This window comes from Oncorhynchus kisutch, linkage group LG15, assembly GCF_002021735.2.
Source record: "Oncorhynchus kisutch isolate 150728-3 linkage group LG15, Okis_V2, whole genome shotgun sequence".
NCBI lineage: Eukaryota > Metazoa > Chordata > Actinopteri > Salmoniformes > Salmonidae > Oncorhynchus > Oncorhynchus kisutch.
Window position 1 is genome coordinate 14,531,903 of NC_034188.2, and position 20,000 is coordinate 14,551,902.

The window sequence follows — 20,000 nt, forward strand, 5'->3', positions numbered from 1 at the left end:
GAGAGAGAGGAGAGAGAGAGACGAGAGAGAGATGGAGAGAGAGAGAGAGAGAGGAATGGAGAGAGAGAGAGAGAGAGAGAGAGAGAGAGAGAGAGAGAGAGAGAGAGAGAGAGAGAGAGAGAGAGAGAGAGAGAGAGGAATGGAGAGATGACGTGTTTGTCAAATGTTCGAGTCTCTCACAATCTCACACTTTTCTCTCTCTCCCTCTCTCTCTCTCAGGTGGGCCACATCTTCTAGTAGCACTTCTACTGACTCCAGGACATACGACGAGGTTCCCTATGAGGGAGTGCAGGTGGGAACACACACATGGATGGACTGTACAAGGATTATTCTCAGACAGTAGGGTTGGTAACAGGCTGATTGGTCTTGGTGGGGTGGTGCAGCTGTTGGGACAGTCACTGTCTGGTCCGAATATGAAACCTCTGATCATTCGCCCAAACACATCACACTCTGTTACATGCTTTTCAATCGGTGACCTTTGTAGCGAGAGAAAGAAAGAGAGCGAGAGATAGAGGAGAGAGGGAGAGAAAAAGAAAGAGAAAGAGAGAGATACAGACATTGTCATCCTACAAGAAACCTGGTATAGAGGAGATGGACCCACTGGTTGCCCTCTAGGTTACAGAGAGCTGGTAGTCCCATCCACCAAACTACCAGGTGTGAAACAGGGAAGGGACTCAGGGGTATGTTAATTTGGTATAGAGCAGACCTAAATCACTCTATTAAATTCATCAAAACAGGAACATTTTACATTTGGCTAGACATTCAAAGGAAATTATCTCAACAGAGACAGATGTCCACCTGTGTGCTACCTATACCCCCCCCCCCTCCACTAGAATCCCCATACTTTAATGGAGACAGCTTCTCCATCTCGGAGGGAGAAATCAATCATTTCCAGGCCCAGGGACATGTACTAGTCTGTGGTGACCTAAATGCCAGAACCGGACAAGAACCTGACACCCTCAGCACACAAGGGGACAAACACCTGCCTGCAGGTGACAGCTTTCTTTCCCCCATATGCCCCCCACAAGCACAACTACAACAACATTACCAACAAAACGGGTCACAACTCATGCAGCTCTGTTGCACGCTGGGTATGTACTTAGTCAATGGTAGACTTCGAGGGGACTCCTACGGTAGATACACATATAGCTCATCTCTTAGCAGTAGTACTGTAGACGACTTTATCACTGACCTCAACCCAGACTCCTATGGTAGGTACACCTATAGCTCATCTCTTGGTAGTAGTACTGTAGATTACTTTATCACTGACCTCAACCCAGACTCCTATGGTAGGTACACCTATAGCTCATCTCTTGGTAGTAGTACTGTAGATTACTTTATCACTGACCTCAACCCAGACTCCTATGGTAGGTACACCTATAGCTCATCTCTTGGTAGTAGTACTGTAGATTACTTTATCACTGACCTCAACCCAGACTCCTATGGTAGGTACACCTATAGCTCATCTCTTAGCAGTAGTACTGTAGACTACTTTATCACTGACCTCAACCCAGAGTCTCTCAGAGCGTTCACAGTCTGTCCACTGACACCCCTATCAGATGGAAAGAAATACATGATCAAATACAAATCTTAGAATCAACTATTAAAGACTACCAGAACCCACTGGATTCTCCAATTGCCTTGAATGAACTACGGGACAAAATAAAAACCCTCCAACCCAAAAAGGCCTGTGGTGTTGATGGTATCCTCAATGAAATGATCAAATATGCATACCACAAATTCCAATTGGCTATACTTAACATCATCCTTAGTTCTGGCATCTTCCCCAATATTTGGAACCAAGGACTGATCACCTCAATCCACAAAAGTGGAGACAAATTTGACCCCAATAACTACCGTGGAATATGTGTCAACAGCAACCTTGTTAAAATCCTCTGCATTATCATTAACAGCAGACTAGTTCATTTCCTCAGTGAAAACAATGTACTAAGCAAATGTCAAATTAGCTTCTTAACAAATTATCATACGACAGACCACATATTCACATATTCACCCTACACACCCTAATTGACAACAAAACAAAGGCAAAGTCTTCTCATGCTATAGTACATTTCAAAAAAGCCTTTGACTCAATTTGGCATGAGGTTCTGCTATACAAATTGCTGGAAAGTGGTGTTGGGGAAAAATTATCAAATGTGTGTACACAAACAACAAGCGTGCGGTTAAAAATGTTTTTTAAAAACACACACATTTCTTTCCAAAGGGCCGGGGTGTGAGACAGGGATGCAGCTTAAGCCCCACCCTCTTCAACATATATCAACAAATTGGCAGGGGCACTAGAACAGTCTGCAGCACCCGGCCCCACCCTACTAGAATCGGACGTCAAATGTCTACTGTTTGCTGATGACCTGGTGCTTCTGTCGCCAACCAAGGAGGGCCTATAGCAGCACCTAGATCTTCTGTACAGATTCTGTCAGACCTGGGCCCTGACTGTAAATCTCAGTAAGACCAAAATAATGGTGTTCCAAAAAAAGGTCGAGTTCCCAGGATCACGAATACAAATTCCATCTAGAAACCGTTGCCCTAGAGCACACAAAAAACTATGCATACCTCTGCCTAAACATCAGCTCCACAGGTAACTTCCACAAAGCTGTGAACGATCTGCGAGACAAGGCAAGAAGGGCCTTCTATGCCATCAAAAGGAACATAAAATGCAACATACCAATTAGGATCTGGCTAAAAACACTTGAATCAGTTAATAGAACCCATTGCCCTTTATGGTTGTGAGGTCTGGGGTCCACTCACTAACCAAGAATTCACAAAATGGGACAAACACCAAATTGAGACTCTGCATGCAGAATTCTGCAAAAAATATCCCCTGTGTAAAACGTAAAACATCAAATAATGGATGCAAAGCAGAATTAGGCCGATTCACGCTAATTATACAAATCCAGAAAAGAGCTGTTCAATTCTACAACCACCTAAAAGGAAACGATTCCCAAACCTTCCATAACAAAGCCATCACCTACAGAGAGATTAACCTGGAGAAGAGTCCCCTAAGCAAGCTGCTCCTGGGGCTCTGTTCACAAACACAAACACACCCCCACAGAGCCCCAGGACAGCAAAACAGTTAGACACAGTTAAAAGATAATTACTTGACACGTTGGAAATAATTGACCAAAAATAGAGCAAACTAGAATGCTATTTGGCCCTAAACAGAGAGTACACAGTGGCAGAATACCTAACAATGACTGACCCAAACTTAACGAAAGCTTTGACTATGTACAGACTCAGTGAGCATAACCTTGCTGTTGAGAAAGGCTGCCGTAGGCAGACCTGGCTCTCAAGAGGAGACAGGCTATGTGCACACTGCCCACAAAATGAGGTGGAAACTGAGCTGCACTTCCTAACCTCCTGCCAAATGTACAACCGTATTAGAGACATATATTTCCCTCAGATTACACAGATCTACAAAAAAATATAATAAACTTCCATATCTACTGGGTGAAATACCACAGTGTACCATCACAGCAGCAAGATTTGTTACCTGTTGCCACAAGAAAAGGGCAACCAGTGAAGAACAAACACCATTGTAAATATAACCCATATTTATGTTTATTTATTTTCCCTTTTGTACTTTAACTATTTGTACATTGTTACAACACTGTATACAGACATAATATAACATTTCTAATGTCTTTATTCTTTTGGATCTTCTGTGAGTGTAATGTTTACTGTTCATTTTTATTGTTTATTTCACTTTTGTATATTATCTACTTCACTTGATTTGGCAATGTTAACGTATGTTTCCCATGCCAATAAAGACATTACATTGAATTGAATTGATAAATATGGGGGAAAGAGATGGGGGTGAGTCAGGACCAGAGAGCGAGAAACAGAGACAAAGGTAGAGAAAGTGTGTGTCTGCGTTTGAGAGAGAGCTTACAGTAAAGGGTCTTGACCGTTGACCCCATGCTGAACTTTGCTGTGCTCTCTACTATACACACACACAGCACAGCCTTGTCTTACATAACAGACCAGGGTTGAACCCATGTCTCCTGCACACCACCAGACTGTGCTATCCCTCTGAGCTAAAGCCTAGGCCTTTTACTGATTTTCTTTGTTCTGATGCCTTTAACCCTCCTTTTTCTTCCCTTCATCCTCTCCTCTTCTTCATCTTGTTCTCCTCCCCCATCCCTCTTTTCTACAGCCTGGCGAGGATGGGGGACCGAAGCAGAGGTCCAGTTTCACCAGTAGTGACTCCGGTAGGACCAAACCTGGTCTGGCCCTGAAACGCACGGGCTCCAGTAAGACACACACACGTTTATGTATACACACACATACACACACACACATATCCCACTGGGCCCAGACGTAATTTCAACTTCTAGTTGGGATTTACATGGTTGTTAACTGACTTGAATTCAATGGGAAATCAACAAAAAATGTCACCAAGTTATTGGATTTAATATTACTAGAAAAATAGATTAAATTCCCTTACGTTGATGACTTTTTGCAAATCCAATCAGTTTTCCACAGTCATTCAATGTCTTCACATTGAATTTCTTTGTTGAAATGAGGCCCAGTGGGAAACCTTCTTTCCTTCCCTGTCTTTTACTTCAAAGCCTCCTGCTGTCTGTCTATCTGGAGAACAGATGAGAGCAGAGAATGGAACCTGAGACTTCTGAGACAGCCTCATTAGCTTCGCTGCTGACCTCTCTGTGTCTCGTTCGCTCTCTCTCTTTCTCTCTCTGCCTCGCTCTCTCTCTCTGCCTCTCTCTCTCTCTCCGCCTGTCTGTCTCTCAATTCAGTTCAAGGGGCTTTATTAGCATGGGAAACATATGTTTACATTGACAAAGCAAGTGAAGTAGATAATATACAGAAGTGAAATAAACAATAAAAATGAACAGTAAACATTACACTCACAGAAGTTCCAAAAGAATAAAGACATTACAAATGTCGTATTATATATATATATACAGTGTTGAAATGATGTGCAAATGGTTAAAGTACAAAAGGGAAAATAAATAAGCATAAATATAGGTTATATTTACAATGGTGTTTGTTCTTCACTGGTTGCCCTTTTCTTGTGGCAACAGGTCACAAATCTTGCTGTTGTGATGGCACACTGTGCTATTTCACCCAGTAGATATGGAAGTTTATCAAAATCGGGTTTGTTTTCGAATTCTTTGTGTATCTGTGTAATCTGAGGAAAATATGTGTTCTAATATGGTCATACATTTGGCAGGAGGTTAGGAAGTGTTAGGAAGTTTCCACCTCATTTTGTGGGCAGTGAGCACATAGCTTGTCTTGTCCTGAGAGCCAGATCTGTCTACAGTGGCCTTTCTCAATAGCAAGGCTATGCTCACTGAGTCTGTACATAGTCAAAGCTTTCCTTCAGTTTGGGTCAGTCACAGTGGTCTCTCTCCTACTCTTTATGTGTGAGAGGTAGAGGAAGAGTTACTCACAAAGAGGGAGGGAGGGAGAGAGAGAGACAGAGACAGAGAGAGAGAGAGAGGAAAGAGGAATGAGGTTATGTCTTCTTCCCATAACCTCTCCAGGTCTGACCTCTGACCTTTCACATTTCACCCTCTATGACCCCCCCCCCCTCCCCCCAGACGCCAATCAGTATGGCCTCTATGGAAAAACACGAGCAGAGGAGGACGCTAAACTATTCCTGAGAGAGAAAGAACACCTGGAGAGAGAGAGGGATGGGATACGGACCACTCTGCTGACACTGAGACAAGAGAGGAGAGAGGTGAAGGAGAGATTTAAGACTGCTACAGGTAAGAGCGAAAGAGCACACACATACACAAACATACAGACACATACACACACATACACACAAACCCTTTGGAAACAAAACACGTTTTATAAGGAGGATGGGATCCACCCAAATCATTTTGGTTCCTGGATCATTTCACAGCATTATAAGGCTGCGTTGAGATAATGACTTATCAATGACCCAAGCCCAGCTCAGACAATCCCTACCATTGTGTCGCTGAGTTGTCATAATTCTTCAGCAAATATACATTATCCCAGAGGTATTGGCAGACACAATGTAAGTAACCTAATGTATGTCTCTCTAACTCTCTAACTGCGCTGAATGCCTCTGTTGTTCCTACAGCTATTGTATGCAGTAATCATGTACCTATGAACCAGTTATACTATGTCCATCAGCTCAAACATAAATAACATGAGCATGTCTACTTCTGCTAAGCTTCCCAGTTAAGCAATGAAAATAATCAAGCATCTCAGAAAAGTGCTAAAAATAGCCCACGCTAACATATGTAGCCTAAGAAACTAGGTTAATGAAATCAATACATTTCTTTTAACAGATGATATTCATATTCTGACTATCTCTGAAACTCAGTTAGATAATACTTTTGATGATACAGTGGTAGCAATACATGGTTATAATACAGAAAAGCCAATGGTGGAGGTGTTGCTGTTTATATTCAGAACCACATTCCTGTAAAGCTTAGAGAGGATCTAATCTTAAATACTGTTGAAGTAATATGGCTACAGGTCCATTCTTGTGGGAAACTGCTATAGACCACCAAGTGCCAACAGTCAGTATCTGGATAATATGTGTGAGATACTTGTTAATGTACGTGATCTCAACAGAGAGGTATACTTTCTGGGGGATTTAAATATTGTCTGGCTTCCATCAAGCTGCCCACTCAATAGTTTCTGGTCTGTGCTGTGAAATGAGGAGCAACCAGATGCTGCTCTTGACACATTAATACAGTTGCTTATTTCAGTTTCTAATAAGCATGCAGACATTAAAAACATTACTTTAAAAACTGTTAAATCCCACTAGATTGATGAGGAATTGAACAATTGTATGGTTGAGAGGGATGAGGTATAAGGGCACAAGGCGAGACCCAAATGCAGACATAGGAGGCAGATGGTTGAGCTCTGATATTTATTATCATAAAATGGGTAGGCAAAAGGCAGGTCGAGGTCAGGACAGGCAGGGGTTCAGTCATCAGGTCCGAGTCCAAACAGTACAAGGTGATAGGCAGGTCGAGGTCAGGACAGGCAGGGGTTCAGTCATCAGGTTCGAGTCCAAACAGTACAAGGGGATAGGCAGGTCGAGGTCAGGACAGGCAGGGGTTCAGTCATCAGGTCCGAGTCCAAACAGTACAAGGGGATAGGCAGGTCGAGGTCAGGACAGGCAGGGGTTCAGTCATCAGGTCCGAGTCCAAACAGTACAAGGGGATAGGCAGGTCGAGGTCAGGACAGGCAGGGGTTCAGTCATCAGGTCCGAGTCCAAACAGTACAAGGGGATAGGCAGGTCGAGGTCAGGACAGGCAGGGGTTCAGTCATCAGGTCCGAGTCCAAACAGTACAAGGGGATAGGCAGGTCGAGGTCAGGACAGGCAGGGGTTCAGTCATCAGGTCCGAGTCCAAACATTACAAGGGGATCGGCAGGTCGAGGTCAGGACAGGCAGAGGGGTCAAGCAGGCCGGTTCGGAGTCAGGACAGGCAGAGGGGTCAAGCAGGCCGGTTCGGAGTCAGGACAGGCAGAGGGGTCAAGCAGGCCGGTTCGGAGTCAGGACAGGCAGAGGGGTCAAGCAGGCCGGTTCGGAGTCAGGACAGGCAGAGGGGTCAAGCAGGCCGGTTCGGAGTCAGGACAGGCAGAGGGGTCAAGCAGGCCGGTTCGGAGTCAGGACAGGCAGAGGGGTCAAGCAGGCCGGTTCGGAGTCAGGACAGGCAGAGGGGTCAAGCAGGCCGGTTCGGAGTCAGGACAGGCAGAGGGGTCAAGCAGGCCGGTTCGGAGTCAGGACAGGCAAGGGTCAAAACCAGGAGGGGTAGGAATAAACATAAATAGACTGGGAAAAATAGGGGCTAGGAAAAACGTTGTTTGACTTGGCAAAACAAGACCAACTGGCACAGAGAGACAGGAAACAAGGGGATAAATACACCGGGGATAATAAGCGACACCTGGAGGGGGGTGGAGACAAGCACAAGGACAGATGAAACAGATCAGGGTGTGGCATGAGGCAAAAGCAATGGCAAATAAGTCTGGCTGCACAACCGATTGGTTAACGTACTGCAAATTGAGAAATCATGTGACTAAACTGAATAAAAATAAGAAGAAACTATATTATGAAACAAAGATAAATGATATAAAGAATGATAATAAAAAGCCTTGGAGCCTTAAATTACATTTTGGACAACAAGACAAACTCAGCTCCGTCATTCATTGAATCCGATTTATCCCAAAACCCACTGATATTGCCAATTACTTTCATGATTTTTTAATTGGCAAGATTAGCAAACTTATACATGACATGCCCTAAACAAACGCTGACACTACACATCCAGGTATAACTAATCGAATTAGGAAAGACAAGCATTGTCATTTTTTATTCCATAAAGTGAGTGTGGAAGAGGTAAAAAAAAAAGATTGTTGTCTATCAACAATGACAATGTAATTATTTCGCCACCATGGCCTATTTATTTCCTTAACTTACCTCATTTGCTCTTACTGTATATAGACTTTTTGTTTTCTTTTGTTCTACTGTATTATTGACTGTATGTTTTGTTTATTCCATGTGTAACTCTGTGTTGTTGTATGTGTAGAATTGCTATGCTTTATCTTGGCCAGGTCGCAGTGGCAAATGAGAACTTGTTCTCAACTCGTCTACCTGGTTAAATAAAGGTGAAATAAAATAAATAAAAAACAAGCCACTGGGGTCTGACAACTTGGATGGAAAATTACTGAGGATAATAGCGGACGATATTGCCATTCTTATTTGCCATATCTTCAATCTAAGCATACTAGAAAGTGTGTGCCCTCAGGCCAGGAGGGAAGCAAAAGTCCTTCCGCTACCCAAGAATAGGAAAGCCCCCTTTATTGGCTCAAATAGCCGAGCAATCAGCCTGTTACCAAACCTTTTGTAAAAAGAATGTGTTTGAGCAGATACAAAGCTATTTTACACAAATGACTCATGATTGGCTGAGAGAAATTGAAGATAAAAAGATTTGGGGAGTTTTGCTAGACTTCAGTGCAGCTTTTGACATTATTGATCATAGTCTGCTGGCTTTACACCCCCTGCTATATTGTGGATAAAGAATTACCTGTCTAACAGAACACAGAGGGTGTTCTTTAATGGAAGCCTCTCCAACATATCCCAGGTAGAATCAGGAATTCCCCAGGGCAGCTGTCTAGGCCACTTACTTTTTTCCAACTTTGCTAATGACAAGCCAGTAGCTTTGAGTAAAACCAGTGTGTCTATGTATGCGGATGACTCATCACTATACACGTCAGCTACTACAGCAAGTAAAATCACTGCAACACTTAAAAAAGTGCTGCAGTTAGTCCTAAATATTTCAAAAACAAAATTATTTGTATTTTTTAAAGCTTTATTTAACTAGGCAAGTCGGTTAAGAACAGATTCTTATTAACATTGACGGCCTAGGAACAGTGGGTTAACTGCCTTGTTCAGGGGCAGAATGACAGACTTTTACCGTGTCAGCTCGGGGACTCCATCGAGCAACCTTTTGGTTACTGGCCCAATGCTCTAACCACTACGCTGGAGTGGGTCTAGGGTGTTAGGTAGGGTGGAGGTGATATGATCCTTGACTAGTCTCTCAAAGCACTTCATGATGACGGAATTGAGTGCTACGGGGGGCGATAGTCGTTTAGCAAGCTGGGACCGAGAGACTGAAAAACAGCTTCTATCTCAAGGCCATCAGACTGTTAAACAACCATCACTAACATTGAGTGGCTGCTGCCAACATACTGACTCAACTCTATCTAAAGGCCATCAGACTGTTTAACAGCCACCACTAACATTGAGTGGCGGCTGCCAACATACTGACTCAATCTCTAGCCACTTTAATAATAAAAAATTGGATGTAATAAATGTATCACTGGTCACTTTAAACAATGCCACTTAATATAATGTTTACATACCCTACATTACTCTTCTCATATGTATATACTGTACTCTATACCATCTATTGCATCTTGCCTATGTCGTTCGGCCATCGTTCATCCATATATTTATATGTACATATTCTTATTCATTCCTTTACACTTGTGTGTATAAGGTAGTAGTTGTGAAATTGTTAGATTACTTGTTAGATATTACTGCATGGTCGGAACTAGAAGCACAAGCATTTCACTACACTCACATTAACATCTGCTTACCATGTGTATGTGACCAATAACATTTGATTTGATTTGATTTACCTGCCGCCCCAAATTTGAATTTGGGACGAATCATTCACTAAACCCTAAATCTCAGCTAAATCTTGTATTGAATAATATGGAATTTAAGCAAATTGAGGTTACCCTGGGAGTAACCCTGGATTGTAAACTGTCATGGTCAAAACATGTTGATAGTGCAATAGCTAAGATGATGAAAAGTCTGTCCATAATAAAGCACTGCTTTGCCTTTGTCACACCTGGACTACTGTTCAGTTGTGTGGTCAGGTGCCCGCAGTGGGACCTCTGAAAATTTTAATTGGCTATAAGAGCACGGCTGGCACTTAAATGTATAGTTGAAGTCGGAAGTTTACATACATCTTAGCCAAATACATTTCAACTCAGTTATTCACAATTACTGACATTTAGTCATAGTAAAAGTTCCCTGCCTTAGGTTAGTTAGGATCACAACTTTATTTTAAGAATGTGAAATGTCAGAATAATATTGGAGAGAATGATTTATTTCAGCTTTTATTTATTTCATCACATTTCAGTGCGTCAGATGTTTACATGCACTCAATTAGTATTTGGTAGCATTGCCTTTAAATTGTTTAACTTGGGTCAAACGTTTTGGGTTGCCTTCCACAAGCTTTCCACAATAAGTTGGGTGAATTTTTGCCCATTCCTCCTGACAGAGCTGGTGTAACTGAGTCAGCTTTGTAGGCCTCCTTGCTCGCACACGCTTTTTCAATTCTGCCCACAAATTTTCTATAGAATTGAGCTCAGGGCTTTGTGATGCCCACTACAATACCTTGACTTTGTTGTCCTTAAGCCATTTTGCCACAACTTTGGATGTATGCTTGGGGTCAATGTCCATTTGGAAGACTCATTTGCGACCAAGCATGTCTTGAGATGCTGCTTCAATATATCCACATCATTTGCCTCCTCATGATGCCATCTATTTTGTGAAGTGCACCAGTCCCTCCTGGAGCAAAGCACCTCCACAACATGATGCTGCCACCCCCGTGCTTCACTGTTGTGATGGTGGCCAAACAGTTCTATTTTTGTTTCATCAGACCAGAGGACATTTCTCCAAAAAGTACAATCTTTGTCCCCATGTGCAGTTGCAATCCCTAGTCTGGCTTTTTTACGGCGGTTTTGGAGCAGTGGCTTCTTCCTTGCTGAGCGGCCTTTCAAGTTATGTCAATATAGGACTCGTTTTACTGTGGATATAGATACTTGTATACCTGTTTCCTCCGGCATCTTCACAAGGTCCTTTGCTGTTGTTCTGGGATTGATTTGCACTTTTCACACAAAAGTATGTTCATCTCTAGGAGACAGAACATGTCTCCTTGTTGAGCGGTATGACGGCTGCGTGGTCCCATGGTGTTTATACTTCCGTACTATTGTTTGTACAGATGAATGTGGTACCTTCAGGGGTTTGGAAATTGCTCCCAAGGATGAACCAGACTTGACTTAGTCTTGGCTGATTTCTTTTGGTTTTCCCATGATGTCAAGGAAAGAGACACTGAGTTTGAAGGTAGGCTTTGAAATACATCCACAGGTACACCTCCAATTGACTCAAATGATGTCAATTAGCCTATCAGAAGCTTCTAAAGCCATGACATCATTTTCTGGAATTTTCCAAGCTGTTTAAAGGCCCAGTCAACTTAATGTATATACACTTCTGACCCACTGGAATTGTGATACAGTGGATTATAAGTGAAATAATCTGTCTGTAAACAATTGTTGGAAACATTTCTTGTCATGCACAAAGTACATGTCCTAACCGACTTGCCAAAACTATATTTTGTTATCAAGAAATTTGTGGAGTGGTTGAAAAACGAGTTTTAATGACTCCAACCTAAGTGTATGTAAATTTCCAACTGTACATGGAGAGCTAACATTAATAATATGCATGTAAATCTCTCATGGCTCAAAGTGGGAAAGAGATAGACTTCATCACTACTCGTTTTTGTAAGAGGTGTTGACATGCTGAATGCACCTATCTGTCTGTTTAAACTACTAGCACACAGCTCAGACATCCATGCATATCCCACAAGACATGCCACAAGAGGGCTCTACACAGTCCCCAAGTCCAGAGCAGACTATGGGAGGTGCACATGGAAGTCTATTCCACATCAGGTAACTGATGCAAGCAGTAGAATCAGATTACACATTATGGAACAGAGGGGACTGTGAAGACACACACAGACACATATGTAATATTGTTGATATCAAACATTTTGTATTGTTGATATGTAATATGATGTACTGTTATATATGATGTACTGTTATATATGATGTACTGTTATATATGATGTACTGTTTTATATGATGTACTGTTATATATGATGTACTGTTATATATGATGTACTGTTTTATATGATGTACTGTTATATATGATGTACTGTTATATATGATGTACTGTTTTATATGATGTACTGTTATATATGATGTACTGTTATATATGATGTATATATGATGTACTGTTATATATGATGTACTGTTATATATGATGTACTGTTATATATGATGTACTGTTATATATGATGTACTGTTTTATATGATGTACTGTTATATATGATGTACTGTTATATATGATGTACTGTTATATATGATGTACTGTTATATATGATGTACTGTTATATATGTAATGTATAAGTGCCTTTTTTTACCTTTATTTAACTAGACAAGTCAGTTAAGAACAAATTCTTATTTTCAATGATGGCCTAGGAACAGTGGGTTAGCTGGTCTAGGAACAGTGGGTTAACTGGTCTAGGAACAGTGGGTTAACTGGCCTAGGAACAGTGGGTTAACTGGCCTAGGAACAGTGGGTTAACTGGTCTAGGAACAGTGGGTTAACTGGTCTAGGAACAGTGGGTTAACTGATCTAGGAACAGTGGGTTAACTGGTCTAGGAACAGTGGGTTAACTGGTCTAGGAACAGTGGGTTAACTGGCGTAGGAACAGTGGGTTAACTGGTCTAGGAACAGTGGGTTAACTGGCCTAGGAACAGTGGGTTAACTGGTCTAGGAACAGTGGGTTAACTGGTCTAGGAACAGTGGGTTAACTGGCCTAGGAATAGTGGGTTAACTGGCCTAGGAACAGTGGGTTAACTGGTCTAGGAACAGTGGGTAAACTGGTCTAGGAACAGTGGGTTAACTGGTCTAAGAACAGTGGGTAACTGCCTGTTCAGGGGCAGAATGACAGATTTGTACCTTGTCAGCTCAGGGATTCAATCTTGCAACCTTTCAGTTACTAGTCCAACACTCTAACCACTAAGCTACCCTGCCACCCCTTAATATGTTTAGACCCAGGAAGAGTAGCTGTTGCCTTGGCGATCCCTGATAAATACAACAACACACAAAACAGATATGCACACAACTCTTTAATACAATCTCAGTAGGCTACAGCACTTAATGCACCCACAAAATACAAAAAAGATCACCAGCAACGCACTAGCACTGCCTACTGGCAGAACTATACAGGGGCTCCCTAATCAATTTCCTCTGTGTTCCTGGATCAGAGGAGCAGAAGGGCACCTTGAGTGAGCGTGTGTCCCAGCTAGAGGAGACGTGCCGGGGGAAGGAGAGTGAGAGGGTGGACCTGGAGCTCCGGCTCACCCAGGTTAAAGACAACCTGAAGAAGAGTCTAGCAGGAGGGGCTCTGGGTGCACCTGGGGAGAGCAAACCCTCCAGCAAGGTACAACACACACATACAGTATATATCTGCAGACACACACATAGACCCACCAGCAAATGTATTTTTTCTTTAACTAAACATGTCAGTTAAGAAAAAATTCTTATATACAATGACAGCTTACACAGGTCAAACCCAGACAACACTGGCCAATTGTGCACCTCACTATGGACTCCCAATCACAGCTGGTTGTGATACAACCTGGATTTGAACCGGGGTGCCTTTAGTGATGCCCCTAGCACTGAGATGCCTTAGAGCACTGCGTCACTCAAGAGTGATCACTGATTCTAATGATTTGAATGTGTGTGTGTCTCAGGTGTATAGCAGGCCCTACTACTCTGAGTCTATACCAGTCAGCTGTGTCTCTGCGGCCCGTGTGAAACATCCTGTCTACTCAACATCTAAAAGAACAGTCATGCAGAAAGCCAAGGTAAGGACGAAAGACACACGCACACACACACAGTTTATCTGTGTCCCAAATTGTGCACCTTAGAGGGACGCAGCTCCACAGTCTGTCACTGTGAGCCAGTTCCATCACCAGGGTCTAATGGTGTCCCAGCAGTTAGTGTGGGAAGAACTCACAGAAAATACACAGCGTGTGTGTGTGCATGTGTGTGTGTGTGTGTGTATAACACACAAAAATATTAAACTGTTGATTTTCATTGCAGGAATGGGAGTCAAAGAAATGCACCTAAGGCATAACGATGTTAAGGAAAGATTGGAGATGATTGGAAGAATATCAGAGGGAGGATGTGTCTTTCAGATTGTTGTAGAGATTTGGACGAAATTGAATATTTGAGCCAGTGTACAGAAAGGATATTAAATTATACCTTAATAAATGACAAAGGGACAACGAGAGATTTAAGGTGAGAATGTTCCATAGAACTGGAATGGAAGACAATGGAGATGGAAGAAAAACACAGTGATTTACTGTATGTGATGTGCTTTAAAGGGATACTTCCAGATTTTGTAAATTAAGACTTTTCCTAGCTCCATGTCACTGGAACTTCTTCTGTAGACTTCCAGTCAGTGCATTTAAGCCGCAAAAATGTCTCCAGAACCGCCCTTCAACTTTCTTCAAACTACACACAGAGACATACAATTGGTATCCATGAGTTCATCTGACTCTGGGTAAGTAGAAAAAAGGGCTTAATTGCCAAAATCCGAAACTATCCCTTTAACATTGTTTTCCCCCTTTGCCTTATCACCTCTATCTGTCCAGACAGAAGCATCACCTCTATCTGTCCAGACAGAAGCATCACCTCTATCTGTCCAGACAGAAGCATCACCTCTATCTGTCCAGACAGAAGCATCACCTCTATCTGTACAGACAGAAGCATCACCTCTATCTGTCCAGACAGAAGCATCACCTCTATCTGTACAGACAGAAGCATCACCTCTATCTGTCCAGACAGAAGCATCACCTCTATCTGTACAGACAGAAGCATCACCTCTATCTGTACAGACAGAAGCATCACCTCTATCTGTCCAGACAGAAGCATCACCTCTATCTGTACAGACAGAAGCATCACCTCTATCTGTACAGACAGAAGCATCACCTCTATCTGTCCAGACAGAAGCATCACCTCTATCTGTCCAGACAGAAGCATCACCTCTATCTGTACAGACAGAAGCATCACCTCTATCTGTCCAGACAGAAGCATCACCTCTATCTGTACAGACAGAAGCATCACCTCTATCTGTACAGACAGAAGCATCACCTCTATCTGTCCAGACAGAAGCATCACCTCTATCTGTACAGACAGAAGCATCACCTCTATCTGTACAGACAGAAGCATCACCTCTATCTGTCCAGACAGAAGCATCACCTCTATCTGTCCAGACAGAAGCATCACCTCTATCTGTACAGACAGAAGCATCACCTCTATCTGTCCAGACAGAAGCATCACCTCTATCTGTACAGACAGAAGCATCACCTCTATCTGTACAGACAGAAACCATACCTACTGTTTTGTCTATAGGATGATTTTTACACTGCACAATGTTCATTTTACCCTCAAATTGAGATGTACTTTATACACAGTATGATGACAAATAAAATTGTGATAATAATAAATATTATCTGAACGATGTACACTAGGTGTCAATACTTATCTACAGGAACTCACACCGCTGATAAGACAGTACCTACAGTGCCTTTGGAAAGTATTCAGACTTCTGGACTTTTTCCACATTTTGTTGGGTTACAGCCTTATAATGACAAAGCAAAAACACGTTTTTCGAATTTAAGTACATATTCAGACCCTTTACTCAGTACTTTGTTGAAGCACTTTTGGCAGCGATTACAGACACAAGTCTTCTTGGTATGACGCTACAAGCTTGGCACACCTGTATTTGGGGAGTTTCTCGCATTCTTCTCTGCAGATCCTCTCAAACTCTGTCAGGTTGGATGGGAAGCGTTGCTGCACAGCTATTTTCAGGTCTCTTCAGAGATGTTCGATCTGGTTCAAGTCCAGGCTCTGGCTGGGCCACTCAAGGACATCAGAGACTTGTCCCGAAGCCACTCCTGCGTTGTCTTGGCTGTGTGCTAAGCTTCGTTGTCCTGTTGGAAGGTAAACCTTCAACACAATCTGATGTTCTGAGCGCTAGGGAGCAGGTTTTCATCAAGGATCTCTCTGTACTTTACTCCATTCATCTTTGCCTCGATCCTGAATAGTCTCCCAGTCCCTGCCGCTGAAAAACATCCCCACAGCATGGTGCTGCCACCACCATGCTTCACCGTCGGGGTGGTGCCAGGTTTCCTCCTGAAGGGAAGAAAGTCCCTGCAGCAATGTTCCAACACCTAGTGGAAAGCCTTCCCAGAGCAGTGGAGGCTGTAATAGCAGCAAAGGGGGGACCAACTCCATATTAACGCCCATGATTTTGGAATGAGATGTTCGATGAGCAGGTGTCCACATACTTTTAATCATGTAGTGTACATCAGTGTCAGATGAAGCCTTTGTCTCTGAAGAACAATAGTCCCATCATTTGATTCAGAAAGGTATTACACCTACTCTATGTTAGGCTTACATGCTGACTAGACCGGGTGCATGTTGATTTTGTCCACTCACACCAGACGCCATCAGGACACGCAGGTTGAAATATCAAAACAAACCCCAAACCATTTATATTCATTTGAGGACAGGTCGAAAAGCGTTAAACATGTACGGCAATGTAGCTGTTATTGTTGTTATTTGACCTGAAATGCACAAGGTCCTCTCCTCCGACATTTAATCCACAGACAAAAGGGTCAATATGGTTGGTTTCAAACAGTCTCTCCTTCTTCAAGGCTTTTTCTTCTTCTTTTGACTTATATGGCGGTTGGTAACTAACTTTAAGGTGCATTACCACTACCAACTGGACTGGAGTGTGGAGCTCAGTTCATATTTCAATCACCCACGTGGATATATGCTCCTAAAAACCAAGGAGGAGATGGCACGTGGGTATATGCTCCTAAAAACCAATGAGGAGGTGGCACGTGGGTATATGCTCCTAAAAACTAATGAGTAGTTGGGAGAGTGTGGGTGCAATGATTGAATAACATGTATTTGTATTTATTTTGCAATGCTCACGCACGTGACCCAAGCAGTGTGGTCAGTATGTCTGGATAGGCCTACTCACTATAGACAAATCACATTGAAATATTTTATTGTTGCAAATTCACAAGACAAGCACAAGTACACAAATAAATAAATAAGCATAAATAATATACCCATTATATAAACAATTACAGATACAAAAATGCATCCAAAGTTTATGAAGGCTATTGAATGATAGGTTTGATCCAGTGTAGGGCAGGCCAGTGGAGGGCAGTCCAGTGTAGGGCAGGCCAGTGGAGGGCAGTCCAGTGTAGGGCAGGCCAGAGTGAGGCAGTCCAGTGTGAGGCAGTCCAATGAGGGGCAGTCCAGTGTAGGGAAGTCCAGTGTGAGGCAGTCCAGAGTGAGTCAGTCCAATGAGGGGCAGTCCAGTGTGAGGCAGTCCAGTGTGGGGCAGTCCAGTGAAGGGCAGTCCAGAGTGAGGCAGTTCAGTGGAGGGCAGTCCAGTGTGAGGCAGTCCAGTGTGAGGCAGGCCAGTGGAGGGCAGTCCAGTGTAGGGCAGTCCAGTGAAGGGCAGTCCAGAGTGAGGCAGTCCAGTGTAGGGCAGTCCAGTGTGGGTCAGTCTAGTGTGGGGCAGTCCAGTGTGGGGCAGTCCAGTGTGGGTCAGTCCAGTGTAGGGCAGTCCAGTGTGGGTCAGTCCAGTGTGGGGCAGGCCGATGTGGGTCGGTCCAGTGTGGGTCAGTCCAGTGTAGGGCAGTCCAGTGTGGGTCACTCCAGTGTAGGGCAGTCCAGTGTGGGTCAGTCCAGTGTGGGGCAGTCCAGTGTTGGTCAGTCCAGTGTGAGGCAGTCCAGCGTAGGGCAGTCCAGTGTGGGGCAGTCCAGTGGCACCTCATCCCTATATACACACTTAGAAAAAAGGGTTCCAAAATAGTTATTTGGCTGTCTCCATAGAAAACTCTATTTCGGTTCCAGGTAGAACCCTTTTTGGTTTAAAAAAACAGAAATACCTTATTTAAATAAGTATTCAGACCCTTTTCTATGAGACAAGAAATTGAGCTCATGTGCATCTTGTTTCCATTGATCATCCTTGAGATGTTTGTACAACTTGATTGGAGTCCACCTGTGGAAAATTCAATTGATTGGACATGACTTGGAAAGGCACACACCTGTCTATATAAGGTCCCACAGTTGACAGTGCCTGTCAGAGCAAAAACCAAGCCATGAGAATGAATTGTCCATAGAGCTCTGAGACATAATGCTTATGTTGAGGCAAAGATCTGGCGAAGGGTACCAACACGTTTCGGCAGCATTGAAGGTCCCTAAGAACACAGTGGCCTCCATCATTCTTAAATGGAAGAAGTTTGGATCCACCAAGACTTTTTCTAGAAATGGGAGGTGACCAAGAACCCAATGGTCACTCTGACAGAGCTCCAGAGTTCTGCTGTGGAGATGGGAGAACCTTCCACAAGGACAAAGATCTCTCCAGCACTCCACCAATCAGGCCTTTACGGTAGAGTGGCCAGACGGAAGCCACTCCACAGTAAAAATCACATGACAGCCTGCTTGGAGTTTGCCAAAATGCACCTAAAGACTCTCAGACCATGAGAAACAAGATTCTCTGTTCTGATGAAACCAAGTTTGAACTATTTGGCTTGAATGCCAAGCATCATGTCTGGAGGAAACCTGGCACCATCCCTATGGTGAAGCATGGTGGTGGCAGCATCATGCTGTGGGGATGGTTTTCAGCGGCAGGGACTGGGAGACTAGTCAGGATCGAGGGAGAGATGAACAGAGCAAAGTCCAGAGAGATCCTTGATGAAAACCTGCTCCAGAGCGCTCAGGACCTCAGACTGTGTCGAAGGTTCACCTTCCAACAGGACAATAACCCTAAGCACAGAGCCAAGACAATGCAGGAGTGGTTTCGGGACAAGTCTCTGAATGTCCTTGAGTGGCCCAGCCAGAGCCCGGACTTTATAACCTGATCGAACATCTCTGGAGAGACCTGAAAACAGCTGTGCAGCGATGCTCCCCATCCAACCTGACAGAGCTTGAGAGGATCTGCAGAGAAGGATGGGAGAAACTCCCCAAATACTTGTGTGCCAAGCTTGTAGCGTCATATCTAAGATGACTCGAGGCTGTAATCTTTGCCAAAGGTGTTTCAACAACGTACTGAGTGAAGGGTCTGAATTCTCATGTTCATTTGATATTTCAGTTTTTTTTTTTTATACATTTGCTAATATAATCTGTTTTTGCTTTGTCATTATGGGATATTGTGTGTAGATTGATGAGAAGAAAAATTAACTATTTCATCCATTTTAGAATAAGGCTGTAATGTAACAAAATGTGTAATATGTCAAGGGATCTGAATACTTTCTGAATGAACTATACATGGAACCCAAAAGGGTTTACCAGGAACCAAAAAGGTTCTACCTTAAACCAATAAGGGTTCTGCAATTGGTCCTCCTATGTAGACAACTTAAGAACCCTTTAAAGTTCTAGCTAGCACCTTTTTTTCTAAGAGTGTAGTACACCATGTTTGACCAGGGTCCTTCTCTATAGGTGTTGGTCAAAGTAGTGCACTACATAGGGAAAAGGGGGCCATTTTGGACGCAATATATAGTGCACTACTGGGCTTTGGTCA

The 20,000-nt window shown here is 43.1% G+C and overlaps 2 protein-coding genes across 2 annotated transcripts in view; one reads left to right on the forward strand and one right to left on the reverse strand.

The window, feature by feature from the left end:
• Positions 1-15,918, forward strand: part of LOC109883139 (actin filament-associated protein 1-like 1) — a 43,698-nt gene extending 27,780 nt beyond the window's left edge. The window contains 6 exon segments of the mRNA XM_031791351.1: positions 173-292; positions 4,172-4,268; positions 5,580-5,747; positions 13,651-13,826; positions 14,140-14,253; positions 14,492-15,918. Of these exon segments, the coding sequence (XP_031647211.1) occupies positions 173-292; positions 4,172-4,268; positions 5,580-5,747; positions 13,651-13,826; positions 14,140-14,253; positions 14,492-14,518 (702 nt within the window). The 3' untranslated portion in view covers positions 14,519-15,918.
• Positions 15,919-19,712: 3,794 nt separating this feature from the next.
• The window catches only part of LOC109883141 (gamma-aminobutyric acid receptor subunit pi-like), a 1,829-nt gene continuing 1,541 nt past the window's right edge, over positions 19,713-20,000 (reverse strand). Inside the window, exon 1 of the mRNA XM_031789710.1 lies at positions 19,713-20,000. This exon is cut by the window's right edge and continues 1,541 nt beyond it. The gene's annotated coding sequence lies outside the window, so the exon portion shown is untranslated.